Consider the following 22,883-nt stretch of genomic DNA (forward strand, 5'->3'; position numbering starts at 1 on the left):
ATTTGTTACAAATGATGTCATTTTTATGCAGAAAACACTGAAGAATCAACAGCTAAATACTTAGATTAAGAAATGTGCTTGAGGGCGCCTGGGTGGCTCAGTTGGTTAAGCGACTGCCTTCAGCTCAGGTCATGATCCTGGAGTCTTGGGATCAAGTCCCACATCGGGCTCCCTGCTCAGAGGGGGGTCTGCTTCTCCCTCTGACTCTCCCCCTCTCATGCTCTCTCTCTCTCAAATAAATAAATAAATCTTTAAAAAAAAAAAAAGAAATGTGCTTGAGTTACTGGGATTAAAATTCACGTGCATTAATTAAAATAATCCTATTTGTTGTAAGACACATTTCAGTGGCTTAACAACAACAATTTATTTCTTATCCGAAAAAGAACCCAAAAAACAAAAACCAGTGTTTGCAACTTTTTAAATTTACCTTATTCATGCCAGTGAACCTTAGATAGTAAGCTCCATGAGAATAAGAGCCACATCTTAGTCATTTACTGCTGATATCCCTAGTAGAATGATCTTTCTAAAATGTAAATGCATGGTGTAATGCCACCCCAACTTAAAGTCCTTCTAAATATTCCTCATTACCTCTAGAATGAAAGCCAAGCCCCCTCGCATGGTATGCAACTTTGCATGAACCAGCCCCCCTTTCCACTTCAGCTTTATCTGCCCGATCTCTGCTCCTCAACATGTGTTTCTCCCAAGGGGCTGTGGTAACTCTTTCATCCATGCCTCTGCACTTACAGTTTTTCTCTCCTGGAAATGTTTTTCTCACCTTCTTTGGTAATCATCTTTTAATTTTTCTTTAACAGCTCAAGTACCATCAGAATGTCTTCCTCCATCCTCTCCCCTCTCTGCTCTCTCTGCTCTGTCCTCCTCACCCCTGAGAACAAGTCTGAGCTTTGTCCTTCCACCGGCCTCCATAACATTCTTCATATCTCTACTAAGACGCTCATTTGTTACTTCTTTCTCTCTACACCAGCCTGTAAGCCGGCAAGAGCGGGGACCCTGTGACTCCTTTATCTTTAGATGCCCCATGCCTGAGCAGGTTTGAAGCCCAGGAGATATTCAATAAAAGTTTACAGAAGAGGGGAGATCGGAGAGGAGGCAATTCAAGTGAGAACAATGAGACATTTACCTCAAAGAGTGGCAGTAGTGGTTTTAAAATAGATATGGTGGGGGCGCCTGGGTGGCTCAGTCGGTTGGGCGTCTGCCTTCGGCTCAGGTCATGATCTCAGGGTCCTGGGATCGAGCCCCGCATCGGGCTCCCTGCTCCTTGGGAGCCTGCTCCTCCCTCTGCCTCTCTCTCTCTCTCATGAATAAATAAAAATAAAATCTTTAAAAAAAAAAAAATAGATATGGCGGGTGAAGGAAGACTTCCAAGTGTCTGGCTTAGGGAATATAGAGGCCATTCATCTCAATGGGAAATCCAAAAAGAGTAGAGTTATGGTGGGGGGATCAGAATGATATTACTTGAACTTTGTAGTCCACTGGTAATTATGGCCACATTAAAGAATTGAAAAACAGAGATATTTTTAATGCCCAATAAAAATATATTTTAAAATTAAAATTAAATTGTATGTATAGACACACACACATACATAATCATATACAGAAGGAAGTGTTGTGAAACGAGTATTCAGCATCTAGCCACGTTCTCTCCTCTCTCTCCCTGACTAAATGGCTTGGAGGCCAAGGTAGTAATTCTGCTTTATGTTGTCCTATGGGGATCACAGAGCCTTGTCAGCACCAATAATCCTAAACTTTGAGAGAACTTTTAAAAACCAAGAAGAGTCTACGATTGTACGAGCTAAATGTATCTTTCCATCGACAGTATCTAACTTCCTCTATCAGAGGGATTTAATACATATCAAAATGGATGAGGATTTAGAGCAGTTCCAAAGGGTATGTAGGCTGTGTGGACTGAGTCTCCCCACCAATTCTGTGGTTCTCTGAGGCAGCTGTGGAGAGACCCTACGTTGCTGTTACAGATTATGGACGCTCCAGCCCATCAGTAGACTTGAAAAACAGACCAGGAGATATACCCTGGTCTCATTGTGTGCTTGAGAAGATGCTGTGATCCTTTGCACAGCATTAAGTCATGTCTGTCTGTCTAGCATAGATCATGCTGGTTATCTGCTCTGTGTACCATTTTGTGTATTGTACATATTCCCTGGCCTTTCCCCTTAAATGTTCCTTTCCAGCATTATGGAGTCAGTAAGAGAGGCTGGCTCAAGTCTCAACCAGTGTGTCTTTCTCTCACCTGATCCTGGCACTCCAGATAAACTACATTACAGGGATAGCTCTTGTGTTCAACTGTTCTCTTATGCCTTAGGAATTATTAGAGACTGCTTCTCCTGTTCTTCCCCCCACCACCTTATTATGCATATAAACCTCTTGATTAGTGGCAATTAAGGCATTTCCTTGGCTTTTATGTTAAATTTTTAGTAGAAAATAAATACTAAATTTCACTTATTTAGCATATACTAATTGCTAAAGTATGTATTATTTTTACCCTTCTCAACAACACAACTATAGACAGGTACAGTTTATCCCTATTTTATAGAAGAAAAAAATGAGAATCAAAGACTAGAAGCTCCTTGCCTCAACTATATCCCCAGTAAAGTGCTGGAGCAGTGCTGGAGCCCATCTGTCTGATTCTGAAGCCCTGCTCATCCTACTACCTCACATTACATCGTTCCCCTGGGAAGATGGATGATTTATAGTTACTAGAAGAGGAGGAAAAAACATCCATAATTTTAAAATCAGAGTTTTACAAGTGACTTAAGAGGCATGCCTTGTGAGGTGAGGAATGACTCTTGGGATGGTAGCTGTATGTAATTATCTGTGTACCCCACTCAAACTTGGGGTTATATATTCTTTTCTGCCCTAGGTCACATATTAACAACATTCTTAAGTAAAGATTTGGAATGTTGTGATGATTAATTTATTATATCAACTTAACTGGGCCACAGGGCTCCCAGACATTCGGTCAAATGTTATTCTGGGTGTTTCTATGAGGGTGTTTCCGGATGAGATTAACACTTGGATAGACAAACTGACTAAGCAGGTTTTCCTCCCTAATGAAGGTGGGCCTCACCCAATCAGTTGAAGACCTGGATAAGACAAAACTGCTGAGTAAGAGAAAACTTACCTGAGTGCTGCATTGAGACAGTCATTTCCTGCCTTTGGACTCAAACTGAAAAATCAGCTGTTCCCAGGTTTCCAGGCTGCCAGCTTTCAGACTTGAACTTATACCCTCTGCTGTCCTGGGTCTCCAGCTTGCCAACTACAGATCTTGGGACCTCCATAATTTTGTGAACCAAGTCCTTATTTTTTATAGACACACTATAAAACTACATGTACCAGTATGTGTGTGTGTGTGTGTACACAAAACCAGTAGACTTGTAGCCTATTGGTTCATTGGTTCTGTTTCTCTAGAGAACTCTGACTGGTGCAACTGTTTTCTGCCTTCCTTTTCTTTGGAACTGCCCCCAAGCCTCTCATTATCTCTCTCCCTTCATGACGCCCACTCTCATTATGTCTCCCTCCTTATAGCTGCTTTAGAATGCTGCTCACAGAATCACTGCAGGGAGTTTATTTTTCAAGGAACACTGCCAGTCACATCCTATTACCCTCCCCCGATTGTGCACGCTCTCTCTCCCTCCCATGCATGTGTGCACACATTGCCCTTCACGCAGTACATCAGCCACCTAGTGGAACTTCCTGTGATGATGAAAATACTACAGATTTCTGCTGTGCAATGTAATAGCCACTGGCCATATGTGATAGTGCAGTTCTCCAGAGAAACAGAACCAACTAGAGAGATGGACGGACAGGCAGATTGACAATAGGAAGCTGGCTTCTGTGATCATGGAGCCTGAGAAACCCTGAGATCTGCAGCCAACATGGTGCCAGGAGAGCCAGCAAGAGAGCCAGCAGGACGGTGACAGCCCTGAGTCTCAGTACAAAGGCCAGAGAAGCCTGACGTCACAACTCCAAGACAGTCCAAGAGACAGAAAGAATACTTTCTTACTTGGCCTTGTGTTCCGTTCCGGCTTTCAAAGGACTGGATGAGTCCCATTCAAGTGAGGGAGGGCACTCTGCTTTACCGAGTCTACCACTTCAAATGTTAATCTCATCCACAGACACTCCCAGAAATAATGCTTAGCCACATATCTGGGCACTCCATGGCCCAGTCATGTTGACACATAAAAGTAATCATCACACTACATATGGCTACTGATTACTTAAAATATGGTTGTTAGAGCAACCAAAGAACTAAATTTTTTATTTAATTTAATCAGATAATTTAAATTTAAATAGTGATGCATGGCTTATGATTACTGTATTGGACAACATAGCAATAGATGGTCTCAGTCCTAGACTAGAGCTTTAATTGATGCTCTAGGACCATTCAGACTACTTCTCCATGTATAGCTTCCACCTGGGCTTGAAACACTCCCTCTGGGAGAACGAAGCCACCATGTAAGAAGTCCAACTACCCTGAGACTGCCATGCTGTGAGGAAGTGTAAGCTAGCCACATGGAGAAAGTGAATTGAGAGAGACACACACAAAAACAGACAGAGACCCATCTGTTCTAGCCATCCCATTTGAAGCATCAGAAATGTGAAAAAAGGAACCATACTGGACCTGGAGCCCAGTCAGGCCTTCAGATGACTTCAGCCAGAACTGCCATCTGACTCTAAGTATATGAAAGCCCCAAGCAAGAAGCTACAGCTCAACTCAGAGAACTACGAGAGATAATAGTTGTCATAGGCTACTAAGTTTTCTGGTGAATTGCAAAGCAATAGATGACCAGAATAAAAACATACTAAGAGAACCAAGGTTCCCTATTTCTCTGGTTCCCCTGTTTCCCAATCTTCTTTTCCTTTCTGTTTCCTACTTCCCTGCTTTTTGGTGGGGTAAAGTTGTATGCATAGAACTGAATTTGGGAAAGTCACAATGATCTGGCCTTTCACTATCTTGGATTTCTGATCTCATGTTTAAAAGGCCTTTTTAAGTAAAGTTATACTATTTTCTGTCCTGCTGTCAAATAGGCCAACTTGGCTTAAAAGAGAGAGAAAGGACTCAAACAAAATCACAAATGAGAGGGGAGAAATAACAACCAACACCACAGAAAAACAATCACAAGAGAATTTTAATGATAAACTATGCCAACAAACTGTACAACCTGGAAGAAATGGATAAATTCCTAGAAACATATAAATTACCAAAACTGAAACAGGAAGAAATAGGAAACTTGAACAGACCAAAGCAAAGAAATTGAGTCAGTAATCAAAAAACTCCCAACAAACAAAAGTCTAGGACCAGATGGCTTCACAGAGGAATTCTACCAAACATTTAAAGAAGAGTTAATGTCTGTCTTATCAAACTATTCCAAAAAATAGAAAAGAAAGGAAAACTTCCAAATTCATTCTATGAGGCCATCGTTACCCTCATACCAAAACAGGATAAAGAGTCCACTAAAAAAGAGAACGTCAGGTCAATATCCCTGATGAAAATAGATGCAAAAATCTCGATAAAATACTACCAGCCAAACTTAACAATACATTAGAAAAATCATTCACCATGATCAAGAGAGATTTATTCCTGAGTTGCCAGGATGGTTCAATATTCGCAAATCAATTAACGTGATACGTCACATCAATAAGAGAAAAGATAAGAACCATATGATCATCTCAATAGATGCAGAAAAAAAGCATTTGACAAAGTTCAACATCCAGTCATGATAAAACCCTCAACAAAATAGGTTTCGAGGGACCATACCTCCATATAATAAAGGCTGTATATGAAAAATCCACAGCTAATATCATCCTAAATGGGGAAAAATGGAGAACTCTCTCTCTAAGGTCAGGAACAAAACAAGGAGGTCCAGCCTTACCACTTTGATTCAACATAGCACTGGAAGTCCTAGCCACAGCACTCAGACAAGAAAAAGAAATAAAAGGCATCCAAATAGGCCAACTTGTACCAATGCTTGCCTTTCTTTCCTTACTAAAGGCCATAACTAGTTAATACAGTCTAACACGCTGGTCCTTTTCGGTCATTTATCTCTGAAAAGTTGAGCCCCAGAAGGCATATATTTTAACATCTTCTTTGCTGCTAGAAGAAAATGGATGGGAGGGGACAGGGATGTGTTGGGGATACAGCCATGTGGTAACTACTGGGTAAATAATACCTCTTACACGTAATAAGACTAGTCATGTAGTGAGAGCCTATGTGAGCTGCACATACAATTTAAAAATTGTGCTATTTGACACAATTATATAGCCTTGAACTTTATCCTTCTATTTGATAATACTTTTTATCCCAGGAATCTCAATATTAATAAAAATTCCAAAGAAATTTATTATTAAATGTCATGAAAACAAATGTTTAGAACAAGGTTTACTATGTTATAGTTGTTCTCAGTGTAAATGACACTAAACAGACTTTGGATCTGAAATATCATCAGGACTCACCACAGCAGTGATTTTTCTTTTCCATTCCAGTTCTAAGAACAAAGGAAATTGGCTATGGATAATTCATATCATTTCAATCAACGAAACTCATGTAACGGACTTCCATCTGAGAAGAAAAACAACTTCCTTGTATCCGAAGATCATGGACAGAAAATTTTAAGTGTACTGCAGAATTTTAGAGAACAAAATGTCTTTTATGATTTCCAAATAATCATGAAAGATGAAATAATCCCATGTCATCGCTGTGTCTTAGCAGCGTGCAGTGACTTTTTCAGGTACTTCACTTGTCTGTCTGTGCCTCAGATTCTGTGTTATTATGTTTCATAACTACTGAATTTCTCCCCTACAGGAGCATGCAACAGTAATTTTTAATTCTTAAAATAAAAACTAATTAGAACCTAGATTAACTAGTGATTTTTGAATATGAAGATTTATGACTACCTTTTTTAATGGTTCAGGTCTTCCCAGGTCAGCATTTCCTAAAGTTATACGGAACATTGGTCCCTTGAAATGTTCTGGGGGAAAAAAATTTTTTTCGATCTAGAGTCAGTTTTGTTTGGGAGAGTTCTTGCATTGCACTGTTTAGGGAAAAAAAAGGAGAGGACAAAAGGATTACAAAATAGAAATATAGTTCAAAAGAAAGGAAAACTGAGTTCAGTCATGTATCTGTGGGTTATACAAGGGAGAGGGACTCACACAGAGGATTTCAAGATTTCTCCTCTCTTTGACAAAGATATTCCTCTAGGGGAAAGGTACCTCCAGAAGCATTTCTGGAGAACACCCAACTTGTTCTGATTCTAGGCAACCTTCTGAATATAACTTGGTTCCCCTTGTAGGTCATCCTTACAGGGAATGTCCTAGTCATAACACTGTTAGAACCCCCTGTGGCGACAGTGGGTTTCTGATTCTGCAAGGGTAAGCGTCAGACATATGACCTTAGTACTGCGGTAACTGCATCAAGGTCATACCATCCTGTGAGGCCTCTTGGTCAGACACACAAACCTCTCTTGGTGACATCCTGGTCTTCAGCCCTCCCAGTCACACTGCAATAAATTTAATCCTAATTGCAGTATTTGCATTATGTTCAGTTTTAGAAACAATTTTTATTTTAAATAAGGATGACTTAAATCTCTAGTAATTAAAATTTATAAAAACAGAGTAAGATTTAAGATATAAATACACTAGATGCAAGTTAGCTTATACTGATTTTAATCCTTAATTAAACTCCTATTTTGCCACCAGCATCTGATTAGACCTCACCCCCGTTGCCCTGGAGTGAATCCACAGAAGTGTATTGATATTCACTACTTGCTAAACTCCCGTTCCTGGGGGGTTTCCTGCTTGTGTGGGGAGCAGTGGCTCAGTGCCATGTCCCACCCCACCAGGGACGTGGAAGATACACCTTTGCCCTACCCAGACACTGGTTCTTTCTCTGTTCCTGTCATGTCTTCTCTGAGGTAACCTAAGCTATTCTTCGAACTCCACTGGGGCCCCCACTGTCCCTGTGCTCTGCCATTCTATGGTTCCACCAGTTTCTTCCCTGCTCTGTTCGACTCCAGGTTTTCTTCCTAGTAGCTCCATTCTGCTCCCCCACCCTCTGTCACCTCTTCCTGACAGGAAGCTGGATGCTGTAACGGTTAAGAACCTGGCCTCTGAATACACAGGCCCCAAATCTAAATCCTGGTTCTGCCACTTAATCAGACGTGACTTGAAGCAAGTGACTTAATTTCTTCAGGCCTCAGGTTCCTTATTTGTAAAAATTAAGACAATAAATTACAGAGTCATTATGAGGGTTAAATGAAGTAATGTATATGTACTGATTAGGACCGTGTCCGCTACATTCAACCAACACTAGATGCTATGAGTACTGTTATTTCCAAACCTAGCAAAAAATGGACATAATCTGGTGCAAACACACAGGTTGATTTCCCTATCATGTTAACAAAGTAAGAAGTTCATGTAGGGGTGCCTGGGTGGCTCAGTTGGTTAAGCGACTGCCTCCGGCTCAGGTCATGATCCTGGAGTCCCGGGATCGAGTCCCGCATCGGGCTCCCTGCTCGGCGGGGAGTCTGCTTCTCCCTCTGACCCTCCCCCCTCTCATGTGCTCTCTCTCATTCTCGCTTTCTCAAATAAATAAATAAAATCTTTAAAAAAAAAAAAAGAAAAATGACTGCAAATAGAACAAATCAGGCACTAGGAAGCTGCAAATTATTCTATGGTCAATTATTTGTATAACTTGATTTGAAATACTAATTTGCATTTAAAAAAATTATTCACGGGGCACCTGGGTGGCTCAGTCGGTTAGGCGACTGCCGTCGGCTCAGGTCATGATCCTGGAGTCGCAGGATCGAGTCCCGCATCGGCCTCCCTGCTCGGCGGGGAGTCTGCTTCTCCCTCTGACCCTCCCCCCTCTCATGTGGGCTCTCTCATTCTCTCTCTCTCAAATAAATAAAATCTTTAAAAAAAAAAAAAAGTTCATGTAAGCATTTGGATTGGCAGTCCTCTACTCTTCATGTAGAAGTTATTTATTAATTAAATGTATCTGCACATAATTTCTGTCCACAATATTTTGTTCAGCCTACTCCTAACTTTTATGGACCTGCTTTAAATTTTTTAAAAATCCTGTTTAAAAAACAGAACAATATATATGTTTTTAAAATTTTTTCCCTGCTTTGAAGTAACACAAATGGCAGTCTTATAATGACCTAGATCCTTTATTATATATAGTATTTTACTAAAGGAATACACAGTTCATATAAAAATATGTACAAATAAAGACTGAAATTCTGTAATTTACACTCTTAGGTGATGAGGCCACCAATTCATAGTATTGGTGTTATCAAAGTCACTGGAATACTGGCAGGAAAAATATAAAATAGCAGGAAAGTGTACAGTGCATGAGAAGTGCACTTTATAATGATTTTGGAAAATGAAAGTTATAAATGAGATGTAAAATCATGGAGAGAAGATTGAAGAGGAATCACACATCTTGTACAACCACTTTATGATAATATGGTAAATTTGAGATGGATGTTAACTGGATACTTTAAAGATGAACAGGATGAAGTATAGAAATATGATCCTACTTGTGTCTTCTCAAAGAAAATGTGGAAGCTGGTGATAAATTAAAAATATATAGGATCTGTCAGAAAACACTTTCTTAAAATAATGATAGTAGCTAATACTTTGCATTGATTAACTCATTTATGCCTCTGAAAACTCAGTGAAATAGATACTACAAGTATCCCCATTTTCAGATGAAGGATTTGAAGCACAATGAAGTCCCCCCCAAGGTCACACAGCTCATAAGTGACAATGGCCAGATACCCACCCAGGCAGCCAGATTCTAGAGGTCAGGCTGTTAATATTACCCTAAACTGATGATCCCTGTCTTCATAATCCAGTATAATTATCATCAGAGTTTCGTATTGCTAGGTTAACATTATTTAAATACCCTATATGATGTAGAACATGTATGTGATCTGCGTAACTGTATTCATTTGCAGATTAAGAAGAACCCAGTAGCCTAGTGGGAAGGCACTTTGTCATCCTTCCTTGTCCTGAGGGGTGTTCCGGGTTTGGAGGGCCCCTCATACTTCTCAGTCGGATACTAGCGCTTCCTGAGTAGCTCTGGCTACCCTCTAGAACAGACTGAAGAACTGAACTGGTTCCCCCAGCGCACTTGAGTAGCTCGGGGCACTGCTCACAAAGGTATCCGGGACGATTCTGATACAGGCGCAAACCAGTATTAAGCCAGAACCCAAACCAGTCACTCCAGTCCTGCTGGAGATGCAACCACTGGTGGTCCTTAGTTCCTTCTTGAAGCTCTTTCTCTTTCAGCTCAGCCTCCACTCGCTGTACCACTGACAACCACCATAGCAAGTCTGTGTAAAAATGAATCATTCTGGATGTGAAGTCAACAGAAGGATGGGTGCCAAGATTGGTCTACCAAACCAATAGTAAAATAAGTCTTAGTCTCCTGCCCAAACATTTGCAAATAATTTATATTTTCACTTAAATTGAGCCCCAAAAGTTCCCACTTCCGTAGACTCTAGCCCCTCGGCCAGGTGGTGATGAATTACAGCTCAGAAGAACTCAGGCTGCTCTAACTCAAACCTAGGGACCACCTCCATCTCTCAGTGGCTGTTTCTTCGAAAACTTACTTTTAGCCTTTTGGGTTGGCGTTTAGCTCCATGAAATCACATTCCCCTTTTTTCCTAAAGTGCTGCATGAAATATGTCTCTTTCAACGTGTATTTGAGTATATCTCGTGTGGTGGATTTCCCACACAGACAGACTCCTTGGAGACATCTGATACCTCACAGCATTCCACCTTCCACATGTTTCACAGCTGCCAAACTGAAAATTACTGTGCAAGATACTTTTACATCCTAAACCCAGAAGCATCATATATTTTAAGTACTTCTAGTTATCACCTGCAGAGTGGATACTAATTAACTCATAAAAAAAGGAAATTCAGCCATTAGAGAGATTTTACCCTAATTTTATGAATGATATTTAAAAGCATGAAATTAGTTTACAAAATGTGAATCTTCTTATAGCCTTCTTTGGATGAGGTGCGGTAGCTCAGCTGTAGTCTATGTATTTTGCAGTATGGGAGTTATGTGGTACAACGTATGTCTTAAACAATGCAGTACACAACTATTCTAGATATTAAAACAACTGATTAAGATGCTTTTAAAATGTTTCATAAATACAGACTTGACATGTGTGAAATATATTTTAAATCAACCTGAGGGTCAAGGAAGCGTCTAGAAGGTAATGTTGAAAACTAGCAGGGAATGACCTCTTCCCACTTGCTCTTCTGTGTTCTTTACTGTTGCAGGGCTATGTTTGAAGTGAACATGAGAGAGAGAGACGGTGGGAGCGTCACCATCACTAATCTGTCCTCCAAAGCTGTGAAGGCGTTTCTTGACTACGCCTATACCGGGAAAGCACAGATAACAGATGATAATGTGGAAATGTTCTTCCAGTTGTCCTCATTTCTTCAAGTCTCCTTCCTAGCCAAAGCTTGCAGTGACTTTTTAATAAAAAGTATTAACCTTGTCAACTGTCTGCAGTTACTATCTATGTCAGACAGCTACGGCTCCCCCCGCTTGTTCAATCACGCACTGTACTTTGTACAGAACCACTTTTCCTTGCTATTTAAGTCCAGTGATTTCTTAGAGATGAATTTTGGAGTCCTGCAAAAATGTCTGGAGTCAGATGAGTTAAATGTCCCCGAAGAAGAAACTGTCCTGAAAGTTGTCCTTAGTTGGACCAAACATAACTTAGAATCGAGGCAAAAGCATCTGCCTTGTTTGATGAAAAAAGTACGATTACATCAGTTATCCGAGGAGACCCTTCAAGACTGTCTGCTCAACGAAGAGTGTTTACTCAAAAGCACACACTGCTTTGACGTGGTCATGGATGCCGTTAAGTGTGTGCAAGGTTCTGGTGGACTCTTCCCTGATGCTCGGCCATCCACCACTGAAAAATACATCTTTGTTCACAAAACTGAGGAAAATGGAGGCGGCCAATATACATTTTGCTATAATATCAACAGTGACTCGTGGAAAGTGCTGCCACAGTCACATCTGATCGATTTGCCAGGGTCTAGTCTGTCTAGTTACGGAGAGAAAATATTCCTGACAGGAGGCTGCAAAGGGCCATGCTGCAGAACCGTCCGGCTTCATATCGCGGAGTCCTATCACGACGCGACCGATCAGACCTGGTGCTACTGTCCAGTGAAAAACGATTTCTTCCTGGTGTCAACTATGAAGACACCGAGAACCATGCACACGTCCGTCCTGGCTCTCAATAGATTATTTGTCATTGGCGGGAAGACCAGAGGGTCTCAGGACATTAAAAGTCTCTTAGATGTTGAGTCTTACAACCCTCTTTCCAAAGAGTGGCTATCTGTTAGCCCGTTACCCCGGGGCATATACTATCCCGAAGCGAGTGCATGCCAGAATGTCATCTATGTTCTCGGATCAGAGGTAGAGATTACAGATGCCTTTAACCCATCACTCGACTGCTTCTTTAAGTACAACGCGACCACTGACCAGTGGTCGGAACTGGTAGCAGAGTTCGGGCAGTTTTTTCATGCAACCCTGATTAAAGCTGTCCCGGTCAACTGCACGCTGTATATATGTGACCTTTCCACCTACAAGGTGTATAGTTTTTGTCCAGACACTTGCGTCTGGAAGGGGGAAGGCTCTTTTGAATGTGCAGGCTTTAACGCAGGTGCAGTTGGGATCGAAGATAAAATCTACATCTTAGGTGGCGATTACGCTCCAGATGAAATCACAGATGAAGTGCAGGTCTACCACAGCAGTAGATCTGAATGGGAAGAAGTCTCACCGATGCCAAGAGCCTTAACTGAATTTTACTGCCAGGTGATTCGGTTCAATAAATACAGAGACCCGTGGTTTTCTAATCATTTCTGAAAGGAGCACAGTCTAAAATGATTCCAGGTCTAGAAACCTACTGTAAATCTGTTAACCTGTAGTCGGTAACGAGGTCTTTACCTCTTAGTAAAGTAAAATGTACCGTCTGTTAGAGAATCACTATGAATGTACAGCATATAGAACTTAGCAGTTGCCAGAAACTTTAAATACAAAGTACATTTACCAGACATTATATTGAATATAATTTAGTCGTGGAGAATCCAGAATACTTAGTATCCTCATATGTAAGTAAAACTCATAGGCATCGATGTCTTGATTTTTAGAGTAGTTTATCCATGAAAGACCAGTAAGAACAAAATCAGTGTTCACAGATTTGTACTATCTAGACAGGAAAAATCTCTTTAGGTGGTGGAAATGGATTACTTGCACACTATGTTAGGTGAAGTGAAAATTAAATTACAAAGAGGTAAGAAGCCTGCCCTGTTACTACAGGAGTAAGAGGGGCTGAATTCCTATCCTTTCCAATCATGGCTTAGCTTCTTTTAAGCCCTTCCTTTTTTTCCCACCATTTGTTGTTTTTTTTGTTTTGTTTTGTTTTTCGTCAGGTACACTTTTCTAAAATGCAGTGTATTTCCGCCTGGGCTTCTAAGCTATACACTAAACATGGCTTGACTTTTTTTTTATGATTCAACTCTTCGTTAAGAGCATAATGTCAGTGGCAGTTGCTGAAATGCTTTTAAAGTTGCTGATTCTATTAGTTCTCAGTGTTAGTTGGTTTCAATTTCTAGCAATATCGTATCTTTCTTATTTTGTGGCTCAGGCTCAGTAAATTAACATTCTTCATTTAATTATTAGTTCTAAGTTACACCCAATCTGAGTCTATCTTAACATGTAACCCATTGAGTGAAGTTCCTGGATTCTGATATGGTAGTCCTCAAATACTTTTTCTGTATCCTTGCCAGTTTCCAGGATTACTGAGGATGTAGGAAATCTGACCTCTAGATAAGTGTATTCTTATGTTGCATTTCTTAAATTTTTAAATGTCCAAATTTGAGTTTGGACAAATGAATTAATTAAGAAATTTCAACATTTAAATTAGCACCATATCAGTTTTCTTTGATGATATATACCAACTAAAAAGCACCGTGTTGGTTTACTACTTACATAAGTTATTCATAGTGAATTGTTTTCCAAATTCTTTTAAAAATGACTAGGTTTTTGGTATTGATCTTATTTACAACCTGATGTATCTGTTTAGATGCTTAGTCATCTTTAACCCAAACAAAGAAAGAGTATCAGTCAGTCATCCTTGTTCTCAGGTAGGATGATTCTGTGTTGCAAGAGAGTATGTTTCTTTCATAAGTTTAAAAGATATAGCCATATTAGGCTGTAAAAGTGGAAATATACCTAAATAAAGGTCCATTTATTATACCATATAAGTTTATGCAATCGTAAGCTTCAAATATATTTTTTTCAAAATAGAACAGGACATTAGACTACATGATCATGCAATTCCAAAATCGGACTGTCCCTAATCAGATGACAGTTGCATAAAAAGTATTCTGTAGAATTGTTGGCCTTCCTTCCTAAGTTGGCTCTGCCTTTTCCTGTGTGTGTGTGTGTGTGTGTGTGTGTGTGTGTGTGCGCGTGTAAGAAAAAAAATTCAGTGAAGGCTTTTGTGTGCATATTTGTGGCTTTGGAAACAAATTATTTAAGAAAGACCCTAACACAGTGGGTGACCTATCTGTGGATTTACTGAACTGTTAATTTAAACATATATAAATAATTAAAGTATGTTTAAAATAAATAGTTTTAATTACTGACTCTAGGAATTGTTAATCTCTTACAGAAAGGAGAAACTAAGGTGAAAGAGAATCCCTTCCTGATCTTGTTTCATTATTAGATTATCTTGACGTCTGCCCATCTTCTCATTGGCTGTTGATTCCTGGTAATGTTTCTAGAAACAAGGCCTAGGTCGCTCTCTCTGCATATGATCTCATACACCTTCTAACATACAAGGCTTGCTGCGTTTCTTCTACAGTTGCTGCAGTTTACTTGTTAATCATTTTTTTCTCACTGCCATCCCTTTCCATCTGCAACGGAGTGCTCTGTGTTGGCTACAACGGCAAGGAAAGTACTCTGTCTGGTCGTCACACCTAAATTCTTCCTTTGTTTACTGTTCTTTGTCCTTGCCACCTTTTCCTTGCAGTCTGTCCTGGGCTTGGCTCCAGTAATAATGCATCTTGTTCTCTCTAATTTTGCATCTTCTTATAAAGATGTCATATTTACATTATCTGTCTGCTGTATTGACAAAGGGTTGTCTGTGTTCCACATCCTCGGGGAACCCAGCCACATGCACGCGTGGTCAGTGACTGAACTGGTTATATCTTTCTCATCCTGCCCATCGATCCCTGGCTTCACTGTCCGAGAACCATGCCTGGCATTCTGGCCTCACCCTCCGTTCTGGATCTCTGACAGGCAAGTCTCTGATCTCTCAAGCTTATTCTCAGAACCCCCGGAAAGAGCTGTATCCCTGTCTGTAAAGTTAGGTCAGAGGAAATAACACATCCCTTTATCTATGGCCTCTTCCCTGAATCTTTTTTTTTTTTCCCTCTGAAGTCTGCTTTCCCTTCATGATCCTCCTTCAGCCAACGTTGCATTGTGAGACAAAATCATTGTGCTCATTACCCAGATTGCTTTCATTCTTGTGGAAAAATTCTGTTAAACATTCCTAAATCCTTTATCATTTGGATTATGCACGTAAAAAAAAATTCTAATATTGTAACACCTTCTAAAATTGAAAGCTATATGGCATTATTATATATAAAGATGATTAAATTCAACATTTATATGAGATCAATTCAGGGCGCCTGGGTGGCTCAGTTGGTTAAGCGACTGCCTTCGGCTCAGGTCATGATCCCGGAGTCCTGGGATCGAATCTCACATCGGGCTCCCGGCTCAGCGGGGAGCTTGCTTCTCCCTCTGACCCTATCCCCTCTCATGCTGTTTCTCTCTCTCTCTCTCTCTCAAATAAATAAATTAATTAATTTAAAAAAAAAGATCAATTCAAAGTTAATGGACACTCCTGGAGTGATCTACAAACTTGATTTAAAATGTGGAGCACCTTTTGTTCATCTATTGGTTGTCCGACTGAGCAGTATGAAGAATATTAGCATAATCAAAATTCACTACCTCCCCAGAACACTCAGCTCCAGCTCTGGGTGGGAAAGGAGTCTTTATCACAGCAGTATTCAATCATGCTACCCTGGAAAGCGAGAGTGCGATTTGAGAGTGACCACATCCCGCAACACGATTCCATTTTTCCCACGTATCAAGAGCAACTGGATATGTGCACAGTGTGCATAGCTCAAGGGGCACCGTTTAGAAAATCAGACTCAAGTAGAGAGAAACGTGTATTGACATTCTGAGATAGGGAAGCAGTAAATACAGTGTTGATGATTAGGTATATTGTGGACCAGGTAGTGTTACTTTCAGGTCCTCCTTCTCAGTTTAATTGGATCCCGTGTTTGGAAGGTCTTTTATATTGAGAATTGAAAATGTAAGCTCAAAAATGTCTTGAGGTGGGCCGCCCCGGAGGGCAACCTAAAAAGAAAGGCTGGAATGTATAGGGAAGCCGATTTCCATTCAATGTAAGAAATCACTTGACTCCACTTTGCAAAGCCATACTCAGAATAAGACGAGTCTTCAGACATGCCCTGTGGCAGTTGGTTGGCCCAATAAGTTCCTACACAGCAGTAGACAACCAAAGATTTCTACACGCTCTTTACACATTTCCATCTCTAGTTTTCTGACATACGGCTGATGACTTCCTCCTCCGATATATTTAGCGTTTTAGGTTCTAAGGAACTTGATTTCAGTGGCTCTGCGTGCTCAAGGTTTCAACAGACCTACACCCGTTCAGGAGCAGTCTTACTGAAGAGAATTTGTTCTTCTTCTTTTTTTTTAATCACTCAGGAAAAATCTGTAAATGGTGCTGACATTTCTAGTGCACTGCTAATAGGGAGTTTCCCCCCTCTACTGTAGGTGCACATTCTTTCACAGAGAATAGAAACTGAAAGACCAGCACCTAAAATTTTCTCCCGAATTAGTTCCTATTTTGCTGCAAATGTTGCTGTCTAGTTAAATGTAGGGATTCTAGTTAAAGATTATATGATTTAAAAGAACATATCTTAAAAACCTTGATGTGTTTATAAATCAATTCTGTTTGATGGCACTATGATGCTTAATCAAATTTAATACCTAGTTAGGGAATATAATCACGGGATGACAACTATTACACACTTACCAAAAGATAACTCTTCTAAATCCTAGATTCCTATTCAAACTTGAAAATAGCCTTAGAATCTAACACAGCTTCTGACGTGCTAGAGAGAAACCCCTCTAAATGCCAAAACACCCTGACAGCTGATTTTTTTTTCAACTTCTAATTCAGTTCTTTCAGGAAGAGAGCTCGATGCCTTCATTTTTGAAAAGTTCTACTACTGCTCACACTGAAAGCTTCGCGGCCTCCCAGCATAACTTCCCGCCCCTGGTCCTAGGGAGCTGTGTCCACCAGTATTTGAAACAGTAGCATGTCTCCCCTCTAAAACCGAGGCATCACTTTCCTTCTGTTGAAATGCTTAGCACTTTAAAACCTGCCACAACAGCTGGGGTTACATGTCTTTCCTTGTACCTCAGAAAATCCATCCTAATTCTCTCGCCTTTTTGGTGGGTTGAGCAATGCCAAGCATTGCAGAATCTCTCCATAATTCAGGCATTTTAGTCCCTGAACCAGCTCTCTAGTTCTTATAAATCCATTCTGAGCTAGACAGAGCCTTGCTGGGTTCTCCTTTTAACCATCCGCCCCACCACCACCATCATCATCAACATAACTACAAACACCAGTTTTCTGGGAGAGGAATTCTAAAGCCAAATTTTAATAAGTCTTTCAATCATTTGTCATTAGATCGGGTTTTCAGACTCTTAAAAGCACTTCTGATAAAGACCTTAAAAAGTATACAAAAAAACAGAAACCAAAGCAGTCACATCCTTGGTGGTTAATGGGAGGACGATTAGCTTACTAATCAATAAAGACTAGCTTTAAGGTAATAACGATCCAAGTGTGGAGCTTCACCCATGCCGTTAGTCTGATTGGATACAGCAGGCTATTTCCATGAAACGATGCCATTGTTAAATAATGCTGTGAGCCAGGTAGTTTTATTCATCCCATCAACTTGCACAACATTCCCTACCACAGCTATCTAACTAGCTCACCAAATTATGCTTTGGTTCCAAGGGTAACAAGGCTGCTGGGATAATTCAGAGTACAGTTCCCTGAATATCACATTATGGTGTAAATATTTCTTTACATGTCTGTCTTCCTCATTTAATTGGAAGCTCTTAGGAATAGGGACACTATATTCATCATGTCTGGACCTAGCAATTAGCATAGTGCTTTCATATAATAAGACATCCAGTAAACTGATACTCTGTTGAGCCAATATGTGAAACAAAATAGATTTGTTACAATTGTATTGTTATGGAATAGGTCCATTATAACTGCACATCTTGCAACCTATTTTCATGTATAAAGGAAATGGTTTTGATCTACTTTAGGATTTCACATCTTAGAATGCTATCACATTGTATTTTAGTTATTTATGAATGTATGTGTTCTTTTTGTAATATTTGAGATCTTTCTCATGTTTAAAGTCTGAGAAAATTGGGATAGGTAATTTACACAACTGCAGCTTTTGTTAGTATATGGAAAAGTTAATAACAAAGCATTTGTTGACCGCGAGATTGCATTACACAGTGCACTGTCCACCTCGGGAGAACGTGTACGGTTGCATAATGTATGTATAGTTCTTGAAAGTAAAATTATAGATTCAAAGTCACTTATCCACCTGATTTTTTCAGTGCTTAGGGACTATTTGTTGTCAGTGAATTTTAATTATAATATCTAATTCTGTGTTTCCTTTCAAAGATGATCATATATAAGACAATGACTGCAAATTCCCTTAGCGGACGTGCAACCCACTTTCATCCCCCATTAAAGCCTAGTAGGCTCAGCAACATTTTCCGCACTCGGGGAAGCTAGAGCTCCAAGCTACCAGGCATTGTGTACACAAATAATTTTCTTCATTTCCCTATTAGTGGAATGTGGGCTTTTGCCATATGCTTTGAGAAATAAAATCAGCATTTTTGCAGGTCCGTGTGAACCATATTAACATGTAGTGAAACATTTCAATTCTGTAAAATAATAATTTATTAAAATGTATCTCAGAAAAACACATTCTGTGTGTATTTATTGTTATTGGAGATAAAAGCGGTAGACACAGGTGGGTGCTGAGGTTCTCATTTTCTTGCCACCTCCCTCCCCCAGATGCCCTGAGTGCTCTGATGAGTCTCAGGATTCCAGAGTGTGGTGGAGGAAGTTTGGGGGGAGGGCCCGAAGGGGCCTCTGTAGCTTGAGAAAGGGTCCTGCACACACTTCAAGGCAGACACCCCCGTCCGAGAGAACACAACACCCCTGAGGAGTCACAGGTGTGTGAGAGATCCCCCGGGCCCTAAGGGAGCTCAGAAAGAGCAGACCAAAGGTCCGAGAGCCACACGACAGCCGCAGAAGCAAGCTGGATATGCAGGGCCACGCACCTGGCCACCCCTGCCCCCGTGGACAGGAGGCACACATGCCCCAGCCAGCTTCTGGGCAACAAGCCTCACCCCTGAGCTCACAAGCCCAGATGCCTGGGGGAAGCTAGTAATGGGGTCCGAAGCATGAGAGACTGCATGGTACCATGGAAAGACTGTTCACGTGTTTATACTACACAGATCTCTCAATTCCACTTCCTGTCATTTTTCCTCTTTCTGCACAGGCCCATTTTCCTTCATGTCTCTGGCTTTCCTGTGTGGTGAGCTGTGGTTTACTAATGACCTTGAACTTGGCTCCCAGGTCCCTCTCTGGACTACTGTCCAGGTGGAAACAGAGTTCCTCCTCAGAAATCCAACCCTTGAAAAACCAAGTCCGTCCCTATCCCACAGGACTGCGTAAGGCCAGCTGCCTTCTCCAAATTTCCAAGGCTCTCTGGCACTCCCTTGTTAACCACTGGTCCAGACCTACCGCTCCAGACATTCTCTTCTTGCCTCCAATTCCCCATCTGCCTTCGTCTTCTTTGCCCTCAAACCTGGATTCCTTTCCTTCTCTTTAATCCCCTACACAGAAGACTTTCCAAAACTTACTAGAAACGTAAAGGTAGGAGAGCCTGGGTGTCTCAGTTGGTTAAGTGTCTGACTCCTGGTCTCGGCTCAGGTCACGATCTTGGGGTCATGAGATCAAGCCCCACGTCAGGCTCTGTGCTCAGCGTGGAGTCTGCTGAAGATTCTCTCTCTTCCTCTCCCTCTGCCCCTCCACTACTCTGCCCCCTGCTTGCTCGCTCTCTTTCTCACAAAAAAAGAAAGAAAGAAAGAAAGAAAGAAAGAAAGAAAGAAAGAAAGAAAGAAAGAAAGGAAAAAGGAAAGAAAAGAAACAAAAGTATCACTAGGGAATTAGCTTGCTACCAGGTATCAGGTTTGCTGCCCCCAAATAGGAGGTCTCCTCTCTTGGTCAATATTTTAATACTCAAAGGTCCCCCAGGGAAGCTTTGTTCTTATGTCATGAAACAGAATGATTAACAATCTCAGTCTGATGTACTGCCATTTGAAGTTCTTTCCCCAAATTCTACTTCTATCTGAATTTGCTCTCCCTGTTCCCCCCATAGGAAAAAAAAAGAGAAAAGCCCCTCAGTGACAAAATGTAATCTCCATATTTACAGAAAATAAACTGCAAAGAACATTTAAACTAGCAGTTCATCCCCTTTCCAATCACGAAGAGTTACTAACTACTCTGCTACAGGCTCTCATGCATTTACAATATGAAGTATGCAGTATGTTCTAGCAAAAACTACTTGTAGCAATTTAGCCAATGTACAGATTTTAACTGACTTATATGTATATTTTACAGAAAAAAATAATAACCCTAAAAAGTAATACTACTTTCACTATGACTATAGAGTCAAAATAATGTTTATAAAGTGCTCTGGAGTTTTTGAAACTACGAAATACTGAATTTTTAGGCAATGTGGCACTAAACCAATCTACTTAATGAGCCTTAATTAATTAAAAACTGCAGGCTGTATTTTTAAATACTTGTATAAAACCCATGTTTCCAGGATAAAATCTGTTTGCACTTATTAAATTTTGCAATCTTAAAGACTTCCACAAAGCTTGATGAAACTAGACCCAAGATAGTGAACTTAATAATATTCATGAAAAAACTTAAGAAATCTGTGGAACCTATCTTAAAATAGAATTTAGGCATTAATATTAAACAGATCATCCTAGTATTTATAGTGTTAGATTCCACTGCACTGCACCTGATAAATATTTTTGCATTTCCTCCAAGTTCAAGGCTTGTGTAGTGTGATTCTGCTCTAGTGTTAATTAGTGAATCTTCCATGGGAAGTTAATTACCCTTCCCTCACCCTGACCAAAATGTATGCTGTAAAATGAGCTAAATTTTTTAATCAAGAAAAGGCTATCCCTGTGGGCTTTTCAGATTTAAAAATCCAATTAGCCTTAATGCTTCCTTTTAGAGATTAACCACCGTTTTATGTTATGAAACATTAATTGGAATTCAAACTATTTATAGATCTTTTTTAAACAACCTTTAAACAAATCAGTAAATTTTTTGTTTCTTTTACAAATAGTATTCACTTTGTATCTATTCCTAATGGGAATAAAATGTTACCATAGTATTCTTCCATCTAAATACAGTTCACGTTCCTCTTACAATCACAAACTAATATATACTCTTGTTTCTAGGAATTTTTACAAAGAAAATTATCAACAGTTCAAAGCATCTAAATTTCTTCTGTGGTTAAGTGACATAGTGAAGCTCTAACCAGTAATTTTAGTAATGCGATATCTACCAGGAACATCCAGCGTCCGCAGTGTTCCTCAAAGTGGCTTCAAAAAACCAATCATCTAGGGTGCCAGTTAAAGATCCATTGGTTATTTTGATTTAGTAAGCTCTAGGTTCGGGTCCTGGGAACTCACATTTTCAATAAGCACTGCAAATGCTTCTTAGCAGCAAGCAAGTCGGGAAACGTACGGTGGTGGAAGGGGAGAGGCCAGCTCAAGGCTCTGTGCTTTGAAAGCAGCCGGACGAAGTCACTTCAACGTCCTGTGCCCCAGCGTCTTCGTCAGGCACACTGGGGTAGCGGTTGTACCTCCCGCAAAATGTTGTTGTGAGAATTAAACAAAACAATGTGTGTGACGTGCTCGACACAGCGCTTGCCGATGGGAAATGCTCAATAAACGTCCGTGTCTCCTGCCACTCTTTTTTCTTGCTTCATTTCAGCAGGACCAACCTCCCCTAACCCTTCACCATGCTACCAGTCTTAAATCCTACAATTAGAGATACAATTTTAAATCTTAAGATGTACCACTTCTACCTCGGCAGAGGGGAAAGGATGGGACAAAGCAGAACGCTGCCAATGCACAGTGTAGCTTGGACTTGGCCCTAAATATTTCTTCTTAGGTTCAACCACAAGCTTCTCATTTAGTAATCTAGTCCTTCAACAGCTACTTCTTGTCCTGCCGACGTGTGTCGTCACCGTACTAGGCGTGGAGAAATAATAGCAAGAAAATCAGATGTGTTCCCTGTCCTCCTTGAACTTCCTGAGTATCCTCCTGCTTCTGCCCATTTTTCCAGATTGGGTTTTTAGCCCCATTTTTGTCTTTCTCCTCTTCTCCCTTCTTTCCCCTCGCCTTGACTTACACATCTGCCCTGTGCAGATGAGAATTCCCTTTTGCTCCCTGACCCACAGCTCTCGAGTATAAGCTCAGCTCCTGTGGCTGATGCCAGGCAGAGAATGAAGCCCACTCCCCTGCACATGCATGAGCAGGGGGTCAGACAAGCCAGATCCCAGGACCCTAGCACAGCCCTAAA

General features: G+C 40.5%; 1 protein-coding gene across 14 annotated transcripts in view; it reads left to right on the forward strand.

Moving 5' to 3' along the window:
- The window catches only part of KBTBD3 (kelch repeat and BTB domain containing 3), a 31,624-nt gene extending 14,768 nt beyond the window's left edge, over positions 1 to 16,856 (forward strand). For 6 of the 14 annotated variants that reach the window (XM_081799560.1, XM_081799564.1, XM_081799559.1 and 3 more), the window contains 2 exons: positions 6,517 to 6,761; positions 11,332 to 16,856. In XM_081799560.1, coding sequence (XP_081655686.1) covers positions 6,541 to 6,761; positions 11,332 to 12,934 — 1,824 coding nt within the window. In that variant the 5' untranslated portion in view covers positions 6,517 to 6,540 and the 3' untranslated portion in view covers positions 12,935 to 16,856. The other 8 variants (XM_081799570.1, XM_081799572.1, XM_081799569.1 and 5 more) reach the window with 3 other exon arrangements.
- Positions 16,857 to 22,883: the final 6,027 nt, after the last annotated feature.

This window comes from Leptonychotes weddellii, chromosome 11 (assembly GCF_054177405.1).
Source record: "Leptonychotes weddellii isolate Sample4059 chromosome 11, ASM5417740v2, whole genome shotgun sequence".
In the NCBI taxonomy this organism is placed as follows: Eukaryota; Metazoa; Chordata; class Mammalia; order Carnivora; family Phocidae; genus Leptonychotes; species Leptonychotes weddellii.